At 41.0% G+C, this 19,669-nt stretch overlaps 1 protein-coding gene across 6 annotated transcripts in view; it reads right to left on the reverse strand.

The window, feature by feature from the left end:
• The window catches only part of Cd44 (CD44 molecule (IN blood group)), an 83,561-nt gene that overhangs the window by 23,476 nt on the left and 40,416 nt on the right, over nucleotides 1-19,669 (reverse strand). The window contains exons 4-11 of one of the 6 annotated variants that reach the window (XM_075961550.1): nucleotides 17,680-17,748; nucleotides 14,634-14,855; nucleotides 10,940-11,062; nucleotides 7,517-7,642; nucleotides 5,109-5,222; nucleotides 4,526-4,642; nucleotides 1,640-1,768; nucleotides 132-257 (exon numbers count right to left, since the gene is read on the reverse strand). In XM_075961550.1, coding sequence (XP_075817665.1) covers nucleotides 132-257; nucleotides 1,640-1,768; nucleotides 4,526-4,642; nucleotides 5,109-5,222; nucleotides 7,517-7,642; nucleotides 10,940-11,062; nucleotides 14,634-14,855; nucleotides 17,680-17,748 — 1,026 coding nt within the window. The remainder of the gene's footprint in view (nucleotides 1-131; nucleotides 258-1,639; nucleotides 1,769-4,525; nucleotides 4,643-5,108; nucleotides 5,223-7,516; nucleotides 7,643-10,939; nucleotides 11,063-14,633; nucleotides 14,856-17,679; nucleotides 17,749-19,669) is intronic. The other 5 variants (XM_075961546.1, XM_075961544.1, XM_075961545.1 and 2 more) reach the window with 5 other exon arrangements.

Genomic DNA, 19,669 nt, shown 5'->3' on the forward strand with positions numbered 1-19,669 from the left:
CATTTTTGAAGGCACACGAGGATGCTTAAGAAAGCAGACTGAACTAAAACCAATGCTACATTTCCAAGAGAAAGGGGACTTAGTTGATTCTAAGAAATATAATATATTAAAAAGTTTCAGATGCTGTTTACCCTTCCTTTCTGTTTGATGATCTTGTCCCATTGGATGTGAGATTGGGTCCAAGAACTCAGTCCAGAAGACGTCCTCTTGACTCTGTGTCGTCATTCTTTGACTTGGATGGTGATTGTCGTCTGAGGCTGTTCAGACAATTGTCAAGATGTTACTGACATTTGGGCAGGGATATATAGACTTTATTCTCTAGAGAAGACAGTGAAAATAACTTTCTAGTACTGAGGACAAAGGGATGCATCCGTTTAGAATGTTTCCCCAGGCTTTGGTTCATTGGTGCTCATTTTCTTGGTCACCAGCACAGAAGTTGGAGGAAGCATAGCATTAACAAGTACTGCAATGGATAGAAGATGAGTTATAGGCATCGAGGGAAGATGCTTCCACAGTCCCCTACAGAGAGAGGCGGAAGAGCTCAAGGGCATGACGTCACTCGGAGACAAGCACATCCCAGAGTGAAATGCAAAATGAGCTGGTGGTGATATACAGATGACATCGGGTAAAGGCTTCCCAAGTGAAGAGCAAGAAAGAGCTACTTATCACAAAAGCACAGACGGAGTCCAGCAGAAGCATTACTTTCGCACAGTGAGAAATAGCATGCGGGCATGTGGTTTATGCCTTTGTCTCATTCTGTGCCCGTGGAGAAGTACCAGAAGAGAGATTGCAATAGCATCCCCTAGAAACAAACACACCAAGGAGCTAGTCACCAAACCCGCTGCTCCACTAGTGATTCATTTCCATGTCGCCATGCACTGCAAAGAGGGTCTGGATCAGGTTCTGTATTGCAGATGGAAACCCAGAGATATTTCCCACTGATAGCAAGTGATAATGTGGAACTCACACCCTTGGCAGGGCAGGGTGAATCACAATGCCTAATCACTCAGACAAAGGAGTCAAGCACAGCATCTTGCAGAGACACGTTATCATCCTGCATCCTTCAGAGATGATAAGGTCTCATTCTAATTCCCACAACCCCACACTTCCAGAATGGAGGAGATGACTTATTTGTGAATGTAATTAAACAGTCGTACATTCAAGGAGATATTCAAAAGAGGTAAGAACAAAAGGTCAGACGACATCACCCAGGTATCTTTTTTTTATTGTAATGAGAGGATTTACCCCAAAACTAAATTTCTAATAAAATTCTTTCTCATAAGCCTAGTGTTTCACATAAATATAAGGAAAAAGTCAGACTCATATTATACAGTAAATGATCTTTAGAAAGCAGAAATGGGGCTTTCATTTGATAAGGCCTCTGTCATTGTTTCACGAGGTGCTGCCTCTAACCAGATATGAACATCACAAACTTATAGGCTAACTCTATTTCTTTCATGTGCTTCTATCTATGCCTGGCCAGGTAGCTTGCTTGGCGCATTTACAATCTGGATCTACGTTTACTTCAATATGATGTATTAGGAAACCGAACCTCAGGGTCTTTTTTGTGTTGGGTTTTCAATGCCCAGCACAGAACTCAGAAAGTAGCTTCTGCCCACATGGTGAAACCCTCCTTTACCAGTTGCCCCTGCTGTCACATGGGAGTCTTCCGTTGGTGTGGGGGAGTACTTCCCCAGCCATCCACTCTCAAACCACGGGTCCTGCTGGGTAGCTGCTTCTTCTGCTGTACTACTAGGAGCTGCCCAGGCTGTGAGGAGAATGCTGATGGTGAGCCACATTGTCCAGGTTCTTAACAAACCCTCTGATATGTCTTTCTACATAAAGGGCAGAGATAGATACGTATGTAGGTAGATACATACATACATGCTACATACATACTCATATGATAGATACATACCATATACATACATAGACACATAGATAATACATAGATAAATACATAGATACATAAATGATGGACATATACATACATACAATATACATGAATACATACACACATACATTCATGATAGATAGATAGATAGATAGATAGATAGATAGATAGATAGATAGATAGATGATAGATAGATAGATACATTAACAGCTAGGGGTTAAGTCATTTAAATGCTGAAAAATAGAAATAAAACTTTTAATTTTCCAATCCTTTGATTTTCCAGATGGGAAAACAAGTTTTATTTGCTGAAAAATATGTACACAGAGTAGCGCAAATCCATGACTAGACCCTAATCTGAGGATTGTGAATTCTAAGTATTATTCTAAGTATTATGTCTATGGCCTCACGTATTCTGCCAGAGAGAGCTTCTTTTGAAAGCATAATCTCCATGTTCCAGTGATTTTGCAGCAGGAACTGTGGTCTATGGCAACTCACAACACTGGACATTTGCAAACAGACTCCACAACTTATAACCACACTCAGCAGAACCAGGCAGGCATGCAAACCCAGGCCGGGATGTCTGGGATGTTGCTACATTGATCTGCAATGTGATTGTCTGGGGACATTTTAAATTGCTAAAGCCTCTTCTTAACAAAGCTAATTCAGTGGAAGAAAAAAACTATTCTAGCCAGTTGGGGACTTATATAAATAATAACAGTATCAGACAGGCTTAACCTTTCAAGCACTGTTTTAAAAAGGCAAGTGGACTGGGACAAAATCCCATCAGGGTGCTTCCTGGAAAAGTCAGAAAGCCACTGACATTTTCATCTGTAACAGCTCATAGCAAATTTCTGATTCATCAGGAAAATTAGAGCCTAGAAATTGCCAAATCAAAAGAACTTTTGTGACTTAAAAAATTCACTGTGTCTCATTATCTTAGAAAATGATGTGTGTGATTTTGTGATAGCAAATATATTTTAAGTGGAACTCCTGCTAAGTTCGTCTTTGCATTTTGCAAACTATTCCTGGGATTAACTGATTTTCCAAAGGGAGGGAAGCCCTAATCTTAAATTATTTTCCATTAGTTAAGCCACTATCTCTCAACAAATAACAAAGGCAGAAAATTTCTGCTGTAATTATTTTAAAAAGTAAAAATTAAAACTATACAGCTAAGATACCCAAAGTTTAAAGAATAAAGAAGTACACATGTGTGCTCACAAGCATACACCCTATGTATGTCTCCACCCAACATTTATCGTATAAGTATAATGATCCTTCAAGTGCCCAACCATGCCCTAGTGTTTTCAGTATGGTCAGAAGTGGGTTAGGAAGACAGAACTTCCCCTGTAAATCATAAGGGCTTACTCTTTTCTAGAAGTTGTAATGTCCCCTTAACGAAGTCCAGAGGTTACCAATGTGGATTTTGCAAGCATTGATGATAACTTTTCTTTATTAACTGCATTTGGATTTCTAAGTATCTACTAGTAAGGAAGTCCCACGTTCATTATATTTTGACATTACATGCATTTATTCGAAGTGTCTTAAGTAGCATTCTGCTTAAGTGTAAACTGTTTTATGGTAATTGATAAGATAGTTGTTAGGACCACGGTGGGAAGGGGGACTGAAATGGGTCCTGTTTCCTGTCTATTCTTTCCTTTAACAGTCTTCTTCTCAGCTCAGCCCTTAATCTTTATGCATACATCAAATCAACTATGGTAAAGAATAGAATGCAATGCCTGCCAGACATTCAGGACAATGCCCAGAACATATGAATCCAGGTTTCAAACTTTTCCTTGATTAAACACATCCATTGAACGAGGAATGCCTCAGCTCTTTGTTTCTTAAGTAGCTCTTTTCTATATTTCCCCTTTAAGAATATTCAAGGTTATGAAAATGGTGTTTGGCTATAATTTTAAATGCTACAAGATGTTATCTCAAGGATCAGTTTTATTCCAAAGAAGGCAGGCATCTCTCTGAGATACAGAGAAAATATGAATACATTTCACTTTTTCTTTGTTTTCTTGTCCTAGGTTCATAATCCAGAGGTGAAACATGAGATTGTTTTTGGAAAATTTGAGATATTTTAATAAGTAGAAATAGCAATAAGAGCATCGGGACCTTTCCCAAGTTGCTCTGACAAAAGAAGGGTAGCTTAGAATTAGAAAAGAAACCATATGGGCCCCGACTTTCTACCAAGGACAGAGTAGTATCATTCTACCACAAAGCAAGGAAGGGAATGTGGGAATAAAGAAACTGGGTGCACCACAGGTCTTCCCCAAAGATGATTTCAAAGATTTGCCCATTCGTGAAGCTTCCCCTCCAGATCCGACACTAAATACTTGAAGAGCATGCTCCCCGCACACATTTCTGAACATACACACCAACCACCAAAACAGAGCCATTAGGAATCATTAGCACAAAAACACCATCTCATATCTACTTTGTAAGCATTCTGGTCTCTTGGAAAATTTGACAACTTGCCATCTTTTCTTCCTTATTTCTAAAAATTGTGTGCAGATCTGGCCCCTTTTAGTTTTGCAGATAAATTGCAGAGACAAAAATTGTGGCCAATAGCTAAACAACATCTCTGCTAACTTGGGTACCAGAACTTCAGAGCATCATCCTTCTTACTTGTGCTTGTAGCATGTGGAGTCTCCTCTTCATCCTGATACTCATGGTGATTGACAGGAGGCTGTGGTTCCTGGGTTGAGTTTTCTTCATGAGCAATGGTGCTGTTTCTGTCTACATCTGTTATGATGATGGTTAAGCACACTGTGACTTTTAAACAAATAGTCTTTAATAATCCTCTTTTTCCACTAAAGTACCTGTTGCCGACAGGTGCTATGCCTAAGCACTATCTCTAAGTGCTTACTCTCAATAAATCTGAGTGATTTCACTAATCTGTCCTCTGAGAAAATGAACAAGTACAAATTTCTTTGATATTACTTATTCCAGAATAACTACCTTGTCAGAGACAGTACCATAAATGACTCATATGTATTCATTTTAATAAAAAGTGATGTGAAATACCTTGTGTCCAGGTAGTATGGTTGATAAATGACACCCATGTGGAGTTGAGTACCCTCATAAAAGTTCACTAAGGATCTGTGATGAGACATTAACTAAGTTTCCCACCATGTCCAGATGCTTAACCTTCACAAAGTCATAGGCTTTGAGGGAAAGAATCATAAACGAAATGCGCATAACTCATTACCAGTCATCCTGGTGGTTGTCTGAAGTAGTACTTCTGGATTTGAATGGCTTGGCTTCCCCTGGGTCCAGTCCTGGTTCTGTATTGGGTGGTCAGAAACCCGTGGAGTGGATGAAACTGTGATAATGATGATTGAGGCAATTAGAAAATGCTATTTCTGGAGCTTTCGTTGCTTGCTTCGTACATTTTACTCCTCTGTAGTCTACACACCACCTCATCTATACAGGGTTGTATAGATGGTTGAGTGGAAATGGAGAGAAAGGAGAGAGCCTTCAGCTTCATCTGCCATGTTGTTTTGTATCTCAATGTCCTTCATATTCTGTCACAGAATACCTTTGGGTTTAGAACATGAGATCTTCTGGATAAAATAGTCAAGGAGGTTGCAGCAGCAGGAAGAACAGCTTTGAAAACACTAGCCCTCCACCAAGAATTGCCAAAGACATGCAGAGTTTTGTCATCCATGCCAACTGTAGAAGCCCTCTGCACCTGGAAGTCCAAGCCATTCGTTGGTATCATTGGTAGGTGTGCTAGCTGTAGATCCTTAAGCTGAAGAGGTTGATAGCTGAGTTATAACTCAGGAATCACTATTTTGTTAGTGATTTTGCTGGGGAGAAGAAAAAAACCACAAGACCCAAAGCTTTCATGTAGATGATCAACAGAAGGAATCTCTGCCTCAGAGCCATTTGGCTTAGCTACATTTTTTCTAAACATACACCAAAAAGCCATGAGATTCTTATTAAATAAGGAACATGTTATAAGCAAGCCAACACAGCCACTGAAAGAGGACCAAGATGCATATGCTCATAGAAAAACTAAGAAGTAACCAGCCACCATCAGCACAGCACACTGGAAAACAAAGACATGTCAGTTCACCAATGCCCCAATAGCATGCCAAAGGAAAAGCCTGGGACAGAAAAGGCAAACGAGATCCATTTTGATAGAATCAGAAACTATGTATTTTGTGAAAAACTTATTTACAAGTTCATCTTCCTTCAAATTTTACTTTGATACCCAAATTAAAAAAAATTACAAGTGAAGAAAATACTTGGTCGTTAACCACATTTCTAATAAGTCTGAAAAAGTGATAGTTAGCCCAAGCCTCCGGAGAAAGAGGGCATCCTGTTGAATCAAAGGGCATAGGTGTTAGTTAGAAAGTAAACTGAACTTGAATACACATTGCAAAGATGGGGGGAAATGGCATGGTAACTTTATCCCTTGGAGAGTGACCATATTAATGCGTTTTCAAGAGGGGCTTTTGAGATTCCTGTGTAGAAAAGCTGCATCCTGAATCCAGAAGATACTGTCATAGTGATGCTCACTGTGTGGGGTTCTTAGGGTTCTTCTCTAACGCTGTTAAGCTCTGTAGAGTCTCCCATCTGAGGAGTGCACCACTTAAGTCTGCACACAGAAAATCTGGTCTGTCTCTAGTGTTTGCTGTACCGGTACCACACGCTCAGATGTCTTCAAGTCACAAACTACTTTTAGGTCCTGCCCTCTCACTAGGTGCTATTCTCTTGGGAATGAAATCCTCCAATTGCAATGGGGTGGGAAAAGCTCCTGTTGTCTAAGATAGCTAATGCAGTAGCCCAAATCCCTTCTCCAAATGGTAATTAAATTAGTTTTATGATTCTCATCTCTGTCCAGCAAAATCTTAGCTTCTGCCAAGTTCAGGGAAATCAGAACGGGACACTTTCCTCTACATCCGCCCTCTCAGGGTCCTTAGGAAGTTTGATAGCGCTCACAGATTTGCACATGATTACACAGTGGTACCACTCTCTGCTCTGCCAATTATCAACGCCTTTTTAAAAGCTTAGCTGGTAGTCAGCCTTCCTTCTACTGTCCTTGTTATATTGGTATCCAAAAAGTTGGTTGAAACTTTTTAAAATTTTCCCTTTAATTGCAACCTTTTTTTTGATTAATTAAGGACGTTTTTGAGCTCTGGCTTCTATGTTTTAAGTCATTCTAGGGCCTCCTAAGCTTTCAGTCCAGGGTCATGTGCAACTTTTCATCCCTATCCTCCAAGTCACATTAACATCTGTCCCGTAGGCACAAGTTCTGGCCTTTATTCCCTGTGCTTCCATCGTCTGGCATAGCAGGGACACAGTGAGTATTAGCTGTGGCATTTTAATATGCCATTCTCTAGCTACACTTGAGAATGCAGATATTCTATAAGAGGAGACATGGACAAACAGAACAGGGAGAAGTGTCTGAAACTTCAGGAGCTATTTTTCTCAGCAATATGTTTTGGTTTCTATTCACAAAATTTTATTTCCTCCTCCAAAATCTCATCAGAATGGAACTGAGGTAAAATCACAGGTTCACATCATCCGTTTCCCAAGAGAGATACCACATCATGTAGGTCCCTCAGCAAGCCTTGCATGAATGGTTCTACTGTAATTGATTGTTCTTACTGGTGCTGGAGATAAAATCTTCATCATCATCAATGCCTGATCCAGAAAAACTGGGGTATTTGTCTGTGCCATCTTCATTTTCCTCCTTTGGCTCCCAGCCTGTTGGGTTGGTATTTGATTCCGTACCTGTTGTGGTGACTTACATTAGTAGTTGAGCTGGCTACCAAGCAACCCATTTTACCAAGGAGGAAAGTCAGGCATGGGTGGTATTTATGGAGTTCCCAAGATTTTAAGAAGAAAGTGAAAGAGTAGGTTTGTATATCTGTAAGCCCTCATCTCTGAAGCTAATACATGGACCTTAAAACAATTGGCTATAATTTTTACAACTCAATATTCTTTAAGGAGGCTAAGAATAACTACGGGCAGAGCCTACCTGAGAAGTTAGAGAAAAATACAACAAAACACAGGCCCAAGCAAATTCCCCTTGCTTTCAGGTGTCTTTCTTATTACATCTTTAGAATATTCAATTAAAACTAAAGAGTCAGGACAAGAATAGGACGGTTTTATATATCCCTATTTGCTCCGCCAAGACACCTGCATTAATACTCCAATGTCGTCTCTACTATTACATAGCTACAATCATATATTTTAAATTCATTTTAAAATTCATTCTTCTAGTCTTACTTCTTACCAGGTTCATTGGTTATATGAAGTAAGGGGCTTCATTTTGACATTTCTAGAAAGGTACGTGCAGTTTCTCAGTCTTTATCTTTCACCTGTGTCTCTAATGCAACTAGAAGGAACACTGTTCATCCTCAATAAAAATTCCCATAGAGGAAAAAAGGTCAAGCAGAAGTGTTCTTGCCATTTATTATTCAATCAAAAAGGTTCAAAGAGGTTGATGACAGTGGACCTCAGCCCAGAGTTTGAGAATTTCTCACTTTCAATTTTGGATGCTGCTTTTAAAAAGAAAATGGAAACCTTAGACCTCTTCTCAGCAGTTACTGAAAAGGTGTCTTTTTTATTAAAAAGTGCTCTTCTAACTTCTGAATGCAATTCAGGCTATCTAATGGGATCACCATTTGGTTTTCTTATTATTGGTGTCCAACCCAAGATTAAATCAATTGATAGAAATCTATATGTTGGTAGTTTTGCCTATGTTTTTTATATCCTTATAAAAAGTTTTGACTTTGCTAACTTGAGGATATTCCCAAACACTCTTTTAGAGTCGGAATGTTCTGTTATCACCAGCATCTCGCCCCACTTCATAATTTCCTAATTAACTTTATCCTAGGCTATATCGATTCCTATAAAGTATAGAGAAGAAACCATGTATTAGTAATATTAAAAACAAACATAAAGATATCAGAGTTCATGATCCTTCCTAAATTGACACAAACATTTTTAGGACAGAATGACATTTAGACTTGAACCATGTCCCATGGGTTAATGAGAATTAAGGGCTGTCAAACAGGCATATGATATACGGTATCTCTGTCTCATTACCAGGCATCTTCGTTGTTGTATGAAGATGACTCTTGGACTCTGATGGTTGAAAAAACCATGAAAACCAGTCCTGGGCTTCTTGCCTCTTGGGCGGTGTGTCAGGGGTGGTCATCAAGGCTGTTGTAACCATGATTAAATTGATTGTTGAAAGGTTAATTATCAGTTCCTAAGAAATAGCATGGTAAATGCTCTCACTCTCTCCCTATCTTGACACAGGTAGTAGGAAGAAAGGAAAGAAGAAAAGAAGTTCCATTTCTTTCAGAAGCCCAAACTGAAGTCCATAGAACGCCAGAGATGAAGGAACCTTAAACACCAAGTGGTCCACACTTTCATCTAAGATGAAAAGCCAGTGCTAGATACTTGTCTGAAGTCCAGTTGGCAATGGAGACGTCTCAAAAATTACATGAGAACTTCAAAAGGGATTGAATATTTGTCTCCTTCCCCATGAAGCCAAGTTAAAACCAGTGGTGAGAATTTCAGATATAAAACGCTCTTTTAAAAACTAGAATTAAACTATCAGATGATATTTTAAATAATTTAAGATTGAACTAAACAATTTAAGATCCTTTCCAAATCTGAACCGTTGTGATTTTAGTGGTCAGCTCTTAGGAACCCAAGCCCTTTGATGTTCTTTACAATTGAAGGTGGCCAACCAATATCATCCCCAGGAGTTTAGGGTATGATATTCTGCCGGAAGTCGCAGACATATAATCCCGTGAATCCCAAATGCAAGTGAGAACAGAACAGGAAGGGGGACACAGAAGAAGATGTCTTCCCACTGTTTCCCAAGGGGGTGCACATACCCTAGAGACATTCCCCACAATCATTTTCATGTCCACACACTACTTTGCAGAAAAGAGCAGCCCATTTTGAGTATCATTTTTTAAAAATAGTATAATGTACCAAGAAAAACAGGAAGAAATGAAGGGACCCAATGACTCCACCAGTACCAAAGCAAGTCTTGATATGAACACTCCCAAAGGCTGCCAATTATGTCATCAGCAAACCACATGGAACTAATAGGAAACCCAAAAAACCAGGATAAGTTTAAGCAGAGAAAGCTGAAGCCATCAGTAAGTTTCTGAATACAACAACCAATGAAATTCCTTTTGCCAGCTATCAAGAGAGCTGAGAAGCAATCCAAGAGAGCTGCAGAGCCCTTTCATTCACACTATTTGTCCTCTGAAGGTGTATCATGCCTGTCAGGATAACAAACAACATTTCCTTATTCTGCCATCTCTTCCCTGCACCCACCTCAGCATGACATTAATCGCTGTGGTGTGCTAACCACAGCAGAACATCAGCAGAGTTCCCTTACATGATGGTTTGTAGAGGAAGGATATAGTTTATCACGGCCTTACAAGGAGAGCAAATGTCTAAGGCCACTTTCCCTTATGACACCCTGTCTGCAGAGAGAATGCCTATTCAGAAATTACCTGTCGATACAAGTTAATAAATGAAGAAATCCTTATTACCTCCCATTTTTATAGGCTGATTCCCTTTCCCAACTCTCCAGGCAAAGCTGCCAAGTCAAAATAACTGAGAGCTAATGACCATATGCTCCCAGAGCTTACTTGTGACCTCTACACGCTGTTATAAAGCAACAGGTCATTGTCATTCTTAAAACTTTTGTAAAAGGTTTTTAATGTCCAAAGAAATGAAAAAAAAACTCCAGGCTTCCTATTCGTGAACTAGTCCTTCTCTCTTATTAATACGATTGTTTGGTCAGTTGATGTCTTTCTAGAGGTCACCTTCTGAATGAGTCATAGTCAAAGGGAAAAAAATCATCTGCCTCTGTGTTCATGTTGCCAAAATGAAAGCAGGGCTTTTAGGAGACACTGGATCCACAGGTCTCTGAGGCCACTGAATGGCATCAGAATCTGATGCCAGCATGAATGCTGTCTCTATATGATAATGAACACCCATCTCTAACACCCCACTGAAGACAGGTGACAAACAAAAGATACGAGAGTTTACCTGCAGTTGATGCTGTGGGCTCCTGAGTCTGTGTCGTGGATTGTGAATTACCAAACCAAAACCACATCCAGTTATTTTGTTTCTGAGTTGCTGCATGGCTGTTTGAGTGCACAGTTGAGGCAACTAGATTAATTATGAAAATATCATTTAGTGAGATTCCCTTGTCCTCTATAAAACCTGTACTCTCTGAGAATATTTCTATTTATTATAGAATGAGGATTTTAAAAGTGAAGTCAAGCTCCACTTTTATCTTTCCAGCCTCCTAACATCTCCCATGATTGTAGAGCCCCAAACAGCAGATTAGAACACTGGTTCAATGCTTCTCAGTCTTCTATGCCAACGCCTCAAGTCATGACAGGAGAAATCTGAAGCAGCGAACTAACAGCAATGGGCAGAGATTTGTTCTTCTCCTGATGGCATCTGTCATTCAAACATGATCTGGAGGTCTTCCATGCAGAATAGCTTACAATGACTTCATCTTTGGAAGGTCTTTGAGGAGATCTGCATCTTTTCTGTCTGTTCAACGTCGTGCCCAGGTAGTCTGTGACATCTGGCTCCACCAACACTCATCAAACACAAGTTAAACTTTATCATTGGGCAAGAATTTTGGAGACAGTGCAAATTTAAAATGTTGTCACTAGATGAAATTTTCTCCAGTATCTATTACTTTCCTACATAGAGCTGATAAAAGCAAAGAATCACTGAACTCTATTCAAGTTAGAGAAAGGTTAATAAAAACATTTATTAATTAAAAAACAATCTTTTATCTGACTTTCAAGTTGGACTGTTTCCAGAATGTTCCTCCATAGAAACAAGATGGCAAATTTCATTGAGATAAATATCTGAATCAGCTCTAGCTTTAAAAAGAAAATATTTTAAATCAAACAGTTCTCCGAAAACCTTTGGTCTTCTCAGACTGCAGGTAGTTCTTGCGTACCATGGAGAACCCACTGCTTAGCATGTGAACTCCATTTCAGAACTGGGACATCACACACAACGAATGTCAAAGATCACATTAGTGAGAGCAGAGATAGAAGTTATTCACAATGGCCCAGTAAGATATCCACAAGAGTCTACAGACTCCCCATTATTGGATATTGTACTAAAGATGCTCAGTTTCGTCGCTCACCCTGAAGTACCCCAGAAAAAAGAGCTAACAAGAAATGGACATGCAGGAGACACATGGGCATCCTTTCTCTCTTCCTAAATGGAGTTGTGTGAGAGGAGACAGTGAAAGAAATGTCAGCCTAGCCATCAGTTTCTGATTTGCCCCTCCCAAGTAAAGTCATGCGAGACAGAAAACAAATTATTCATTTGACACCCAGAAGACAGGAAGTGGAGCTTTCCAAGGCAAGAGCCTATTTCCTAAATTAGTTTAGGCTTCTTGATTCCAGAGAATTCCAGAAGGCCAATAAGAAAGGACTGATGACACACCCCCAGTCAGACTCTTCCAAAAATAATATTTATAATTAACAGTCAGTGGGAAACTCCAAGTCGAAAGAGCCTGTTGTTCCTGCTAGTTCTCCCTGTTGCCACCCACTGAGCACCCTTGAGAAAGGAATGAGCTAGTCTGGCTAAGCCAAACATGGCTTCTTCCATGTCCTCAGCCAGCCTAGCTCTTGACCTCTGCTCCCCTGCACGCTAATCTGTGTCCACTCCCTCTCACTATGTCTCAACCCTCCACCCAACAGTGATAATTGAGCTCCTGGGACGCTCCTCTTTGGACTCAAAAAGCAGGATGCTACTCAGAAGGTTTCTCCATGCCAACTCTGTCGTACCACATGCTATGTCCAAGTACCCCTACTCTGGTGGAGGAATTAGACCCTCTTCCTCGCCAATTGAAAGGAATTAATTTGCGTGCTCTGTTAAAAAAGAAAGCAAAATTCTCCTTTCCCTCGAAGTCTGATCTGTGCTTTTGTTAAATCTCACACACTCCTTTCCTTCGATTTCCTAGCTAGGATGTTGTATCCAGGGAGGTGGAGCCACCTCTGACCCCCATAAACTAGAGGGGTGTCTGGACCAGAGAAGCCACACAGTCTGGAGTGAGTGGATGAAAACTTCACACACCCTGGTTTCTCTTTGCTATCATCCTCTAATTTTAGCTACCATAGAGAAGAAATGACCTGGGAGGGTGTGGGATGTGTGAAAAGATATGCCTTGAGTACTTGTCCATGTGTGGAGGTCGGAGGTTGTTTCCTGCCATACTTTTTGACATAGGAGCTCTCCCTGAACCTGCAGCTCACTCGTTTGAACTGTCAAGCTCAAGTTTTTATGTGGATGAGGGGATCAAAACACCCAGGTCTTCATGCTGGCAAGGCAAGCACTTTACACACTAAGCATCTCTAAGACCCCAGAATCTGATGGAGGATTTTTTGGACAGACTTCAAACAATTTCCTGAGAATGAATGGAATTCTGCACCTGTTCACATCCCCCATTCCTCTCACTCAGCAACTTGATAACAGAAATTGAAAACATTGCTAATTTCCATCGGAGTGCTGGGGAGGCTCTCCTCTGACTTCTGAGTGACTTGGGGATTAAAAAGGGCCCTATCTTGAATACTCACAAGCCAGTAAGCTCCTGCCAAACTGGGAAGAAGCCAGAGTTCCACCTCTTGCGAGTTGCAGCCAGGAAATGAGAAAATGCACACCATACTAGGATACCCAGTGAAGACTTAGCTGCCCTTTTTGGTTTGAATAGTCCTCCACAGAAGGAGCCCGGTCAACTGAAACCCCATTCTAAACAAACAACAGGGAAGCACAGAGAGGGAAATGGAGGAGATAAGAGCTCTGAGCACCTTTCCAACAGAGCCCAGCTGCACAAACCCAAAGTCCCCTAGCCACACAGCCAAAGAGCACTGGAATATTCCCTAACAGAGTACACTCTCGAGCACTACAGCTGGCAAAGGCACTCAGAAACCCCTCACACCACTGTGAGTTTGACCATGCTCCAGAGACTATATGGGCAACACAAATTACTTTTGATATATTTGTTCTTTCTTTTGTTATTGTTGTTGTTGTTTTTCTTCTTTTTTGAGGGGAGCTCAGAAGGGTGGGGGATGGACCTAGGAGGACTGGGAAGTGAGTGTTATGTACATTGTATGAAATTCCCAAATAATCAATAAAAATATTATGCTTGTAAAAAGAAAACCCTTCACATTTGTTCCTTGGACCAAAACACAGGAATGGTTTAGAATAGTATGGTTGAGGGCTATGACTGGGTAGTACAATATCAGAACCTTGAAAATGAATCAGATTAATACATAGGGTTTTCAAGCAGGGCTGTAGAAGGAGCTCTTGGGATACTGTGCATACTCTGCAGCCGTAACTTTAAAAGAATAGCCTTATGTATAGTGAAAAGCAACAAGAATGAACCAAGAAATAGCAAATATTCTTTCTGTAAGAGGTCTCAGGCAATGCCCAGTCATCAGGAACAAGAGAAAAGAGGCACTTCCCTGAGGAAACCCTTCCAGAATGGCACACCTTATCCCAAACTAAGAGAAACAGAAGCAAAGATGGAGGAAATGGGAAGAGCAGGAGTCAATACACACCGACCAGGAGCATGGATAGGCACAGGGACCCGACCCTCGATGCCCAGGGACAGCAGAAAACACCTGGGTGCTCATCACTCAGGAGGGCCACTGGCATTCTCCAAAGAGTTGCTATCGGAAAAACACGGCGATTCCCTTCTCCTTACTGGTGCTCGGGGTGCTCCTGGTGAAGTAGGATTCATCCTCATCTCCAGTTGCGTGTTCGGTGGGAAGGGAGGTGTGGAAAATGTAGCCTTCTGAGGTGCTCTTCTCACTGGAAGATCCGCTACTGACATCAACATCAATAGTATTTGAGGCATCGATGTCTTCTTGGTGTGTCCTATACTCTCCCGTCTTGCTGTAGCGGGTGCCATCACGGTTGACAATATCTAAGGGGAGACAGAGGGCACCTTCAGAACCTCACAGCAAATAGATCTTGAGTATAGGAAAGACAGTGGGTTGTCTTGTGACATGACTTTGAGGCTACCTTCACTTGCTTTAAGAACATCTGTCTGTCTAGTGCTGAGATACAGTGGAGGAGATGGAGATGAGGCAGGGAAAGCTGAGGTGCTAGGGAGTCCCCACACTTGAATGTGAGCTTTGGATATCTCTAGACAAGGTAACCATGAGCTTCGGTTTCCTTACTCGTAAAGGAATGGCACTGCCTTCTGGATGGGGTCGTGATTAGTGTCCAGCATAGTAGTTAAAATAACTGGAGGCTCAATCCACGACAACTCCCCCGCCCTTTACAGTTTCTTCTGAAATATGTATAAATTGTGTTGCTATTAATCCTATCCATCTTCAGAAAGGATCTGAAATAGAGTTGTTTGGCCTCCACAAAGAAGATAAATTTGTAATCCATTAGAAAGATTCTTTCTAAGGGGTAATTTTTGCCAGTTTACGCAAACCCCTATTTCTGGGTAGAAAACTGATTTGTCTAAATATTACCAGAGATTCAACCATACTCCAGGAAATTCAATCTTAAAATTGGCAAATACACACACACACACACACACACACCTTAAAATTGACAAATACACACACACACACACACACACACACACACACACAAATCTTTGGTTTAATTAACAACTGACCAGAATAAACCAGAGGAGAAAAAGTACAAATTTTTTATCCATCCTTAAAATGTATTTTTTTTTTTTTGGTTTTTCGAGACAGGGTTTCTCTGTGGCTTTGGAGCCTGTCCTGGAACTAGCTCTTGTAGACCAGGCTGGTCTCGAACTCACAGAGATCCACCTGCCTCTGCCTCCCGAGTGCTGGGATTAAAGGCGTGCGCCACCACCGCCCGGCAAAATGTATTTTTTTTTTGCCTTGAGCCTCAATCATTTGCTATACAAGGCTACAAATGTGTATTCTCTGGGAATATTTTCTGTTGAATGGCATAGATGGTACCAAGGATTCCTTATTTTTGACTTGTCTAACTTGCTTAAATGAAACTATTAGTAAAACAAGTGTTGGAAAAAACTTTCAAAGGTCTCAATCACCGTGACAGTGACTGCAGAAAAAGATCTGAGATTATTGACTGCGAAGGGCTGCATTCTTCTGCTCAACTTCAAGCTAAGACAATGTATATTGCCTTACTTTTTAAAAACGTATAACTTATTTAATATTTGCTTGTGTGCACCTGTGTGAGCTTAGTGTACCATGTGTGCAGGAGCCCACACAGGCTAGAAGAGGGAGTTTGATCTTGAACTGAAGTTGCAGGCATCTGTGACAACCCTGTTGGGGCTGGGAACTGAACCCAATTCTGTGCAAAAGCAGTTAGTGCTCTCAACACTGAGGCATCTTTCTGACCACCAGATAATTTATGAAGAATGAGGCTTATTTTGCTTAAGCTCAGTCTAGGCTGAGAAGTTCAAGAACACCACCACAGTGTCTGCTTGGGATCTGCTGAGGGTTTTCTTATTGTCTGCCATGGTATGGCAGAGCGCGTCATGTGACAAGACAGCAAGCAAGCCTGCTTCTCCTCATCACCTTATAAAGCTACCAATGTCATCAGGTCTCCCCTTCTCTACTCATCCAATACCAATCACTTCTCAAAGATCTCAACCCCAATCACTGTAAATGTGTAAAATTGGGAGGTATGTTTCCATACATGAATGCTTGGAATGGACATATTCAAACCATGGTATTGACCAAAATTATACAAGTCTGGACTTTGAAGGAAATTTTCAGGAACTGTGGAACTGGGCATTTCTTAAACATCTGGTATGGGCCAGGCACACATGAGACACATTAGAGTTGCATGATAATTCTTACATGATGTATCTTATGCCTAAGAGAAAACTGAAGCTCAGGAAAGGTTGTCGCTCTAATATCATATGGAGCTGTTGGGATGGGAAGCATCCTCTGGCTGATACAGGGCACAGACCAAGGGAGAGGCTGGATTTCCACAGTCTAGGGAGAGCTCATCCCACTACTACTGCCACCGTGTCCACACACCCTGCTGGGGTCTGGGCCCAAGGGAGCAGAAATAAACCTTTTTCAACACTGTTCTTCTTTCCAGTGAGAAAAAATGTGAAGGTACTAGAATTTACAAGTTAACCGGTTGGGAAGTTCTGGTGAGTGTTTTCCATCTTCTAAATTGGTCCACACAATTGTCTACAGATTATCTGAGGTGGCTGTGGTATAAATGATATTGAAACACATACCCGGAAGCTTGTGGCCTTCATAATCAAGTACTTTAGTTATGTCAGCAAGAGAATTCCCAGTGGGTGTCTCCATCCCTCAAACTGCCTTAACCTTCTCTGTTATCAGAGCACAGCTCAGGTACCCAATCTCCGACAGCTTAAAGTTAAAAACTATCATTTACCTTGTCTTGCACTTAAGTTGATTTTTAAGGTTACCTTTAACTTATGGCAAATGGTGTTAGTTCTCTATTTGCAATTTCTTTGGAAAACAAATGCATTCTATGTAGAAGAGAAAGATCAAGTAGACAGTGGCACCGTGGAGTACACAGACGGGGTCCCAGTGTGCGACAGTGGTTTTCAGATGACTGATGTTTCAGGAGTGGGGCACAGGGTAAATCAGAACAGTTTCAAGGCATCATGGGAAAGAGGAATGGGGTGTTGATCACTGCCATTATCCCCTTAGGGAAACAACTTAATAGCCTATTTGGATATTAACAGTAGTAGATGAACACACCTCTCCCAAGAATGAGACAAATCACCCCAAACTAGAAGAGATACGTACTTATGGTCACGGGTCCATCGAAGGAATTGGGCAGATCTGTGACAGATGTACAGTCTTGTTCAGGGGGCGCTATGGGGAAGAACAAAAAAAGCGTGAAATAAAAATTAATAATTTAAAAAACTTCTCACATCTAATATGTCCTATTACTCAGTTAGAATAGAGTTTGTCCTAAATAACTTCTCCTGAAACTTGATAAATCTATGAGGAACTTCTCGACCCTTCTTGATGTGTTTTATTTAGTGTCAAAAATTTATTATTCCTACCCCAGTAACATCACTCACTAAGAAGCACAATGTGCTGACATCTGTAATCCCGGAGCTGGGGAAAAGAGACTGGGTTGTCCAAGGACAGTGGGAGACATGCATATACCTGGCACAGTGACGAGCCTGATGTTTCACGTTTAATTAGTAATAAGACAGATATGGCCCTTCTCCAATTAAGCATACAATTAAAGAGGATTCTAAATCTCTTTTCAGTGGAAAAAGATTTGTGTAATCATTGTGACTAAAGCTATAATGAAAGCAGGTACAGGCTATTATGGAAAATCATTTGTAATCCCAGATATCAATGGGATGCTGGGAACTGTAGTGAACACACACGGTTGACATGACTACCAGAAGACTATGAAGATACTCAATATGTTATAAATAGATATGCTAGTTAAAACAACATAACTAATGAATTTACCTGATAACCAAAATATTTAGTAACCAACAAATCCCCAGTCACTTATTACAGGATTAATTAATGGCTTCATTAATTTGGCTGGTATTTGTGAGTGCCTCCTCCATGCGCAGGGCTTCACAGCTAGGGCTAGCCGTCTTTGACATGGGCACCCACGCTGTCTTGGCATTTATCACTTGGCTTCTTTTTTCCTGTCTCCCATTTATCTTTTACTCCCACTCCTTCTTTAGGATTCCATGCCATGACTTGGGCTAACTGGTCAACCCTAGGTGTTTCTAGGCGCTTTCTGGACAGTATTGCTTAACACCCTCATAAGTCAGGACCAATAATTCCTGATTTGTGTGTTATCCCTTAAATCTTAGATGCAGACAACAGCAATTTAACCACCACCCCAGTCATGCCCAGATGTTTTATTAGTGGGTATGAAGCTTTTGAACTGCGAGGAGCTATAAAGTGGCCTTGCTTTCACGTAAAGGTTGATTCCACTTGTGTACTGTAGGGCTAACCGCTCTGTTTGTTTTTCAGATACACAGGCTGCTCTTACTCTCATAATCCTCCTGCCTGAAACTCTTAAGTGCCGGGCTTACAAGAGTGCCGCCCTCACACCCAGCTGCACAACAGCTTTTATGGTAACCATGGCCACTTTGGCGTTAGATGACACTTTCTTAGCATGCTTTCTCCTAGAGCTGCTTTCTGGCAAAGAGAAAAGAAGAAAGAGACTGATGGGTGGGTGTGTTGGAGGGACAGGGTAGCAGAAAACGGGCAGACAGGGGTCACAAGGAAGGCAGGTGTCAAGCATTTTCAAGTTCCCTGTCATATACTGTTGCCCACTCATAACACAGGCAGAAACAGAAATTGGGCAAGCAGGTAGTGGCTGCTTCTAAGTTACTAGAAACACCTTTTGCCAAATATAAAGAGACTGGTTGTTTACTGTTTATTTGTTTGCTTGCTTGCTTGCTTGTTTTTTCCAGTCAGTTCTTTAAAAGCAAAAGCTGCTGTCAGCTGTCGACAGCAGGAGGAGAGCATGTTTTCTGGAAAGTATTCTTGTAAAAGTTGCTATGAAAAGTTCACAAAGGGAACCTTTAAATGAGAAAGTCACCAATGCTGAAGTCAGTGCTCCATCCCTTTCCCAAACCTGTCACCATCACTTGTCACCTTTTTGTTTCTTCTTCATGTGCACTATGATCTAAAATTCTCTCGCTCTTGTTACTCTCATATGAATCTCACGCCACCCACCTCCTGCTTCCCACCCTGCCACAAAGATGCATGGGCTCTACTAAATGAGTAGTGAGTTCATCTGCTTGGC

Source organism: Microtus pennsylvanicus, chromosome 2 (genome assembly GCF_037038515.1).
Source record: "Microtus pennsylvanicus isolate mMicPen1 chromosome 2, mMicPen1.hap1, whole genome shotgun sequence".
Classification (NCBI taxonomy): domain Eukaryota; kingdom Metazoa; phylum Chordata; class Mammalia; order Rodentia; family Cricetidae; genus Microtus; species Microtus pennsylvanicus.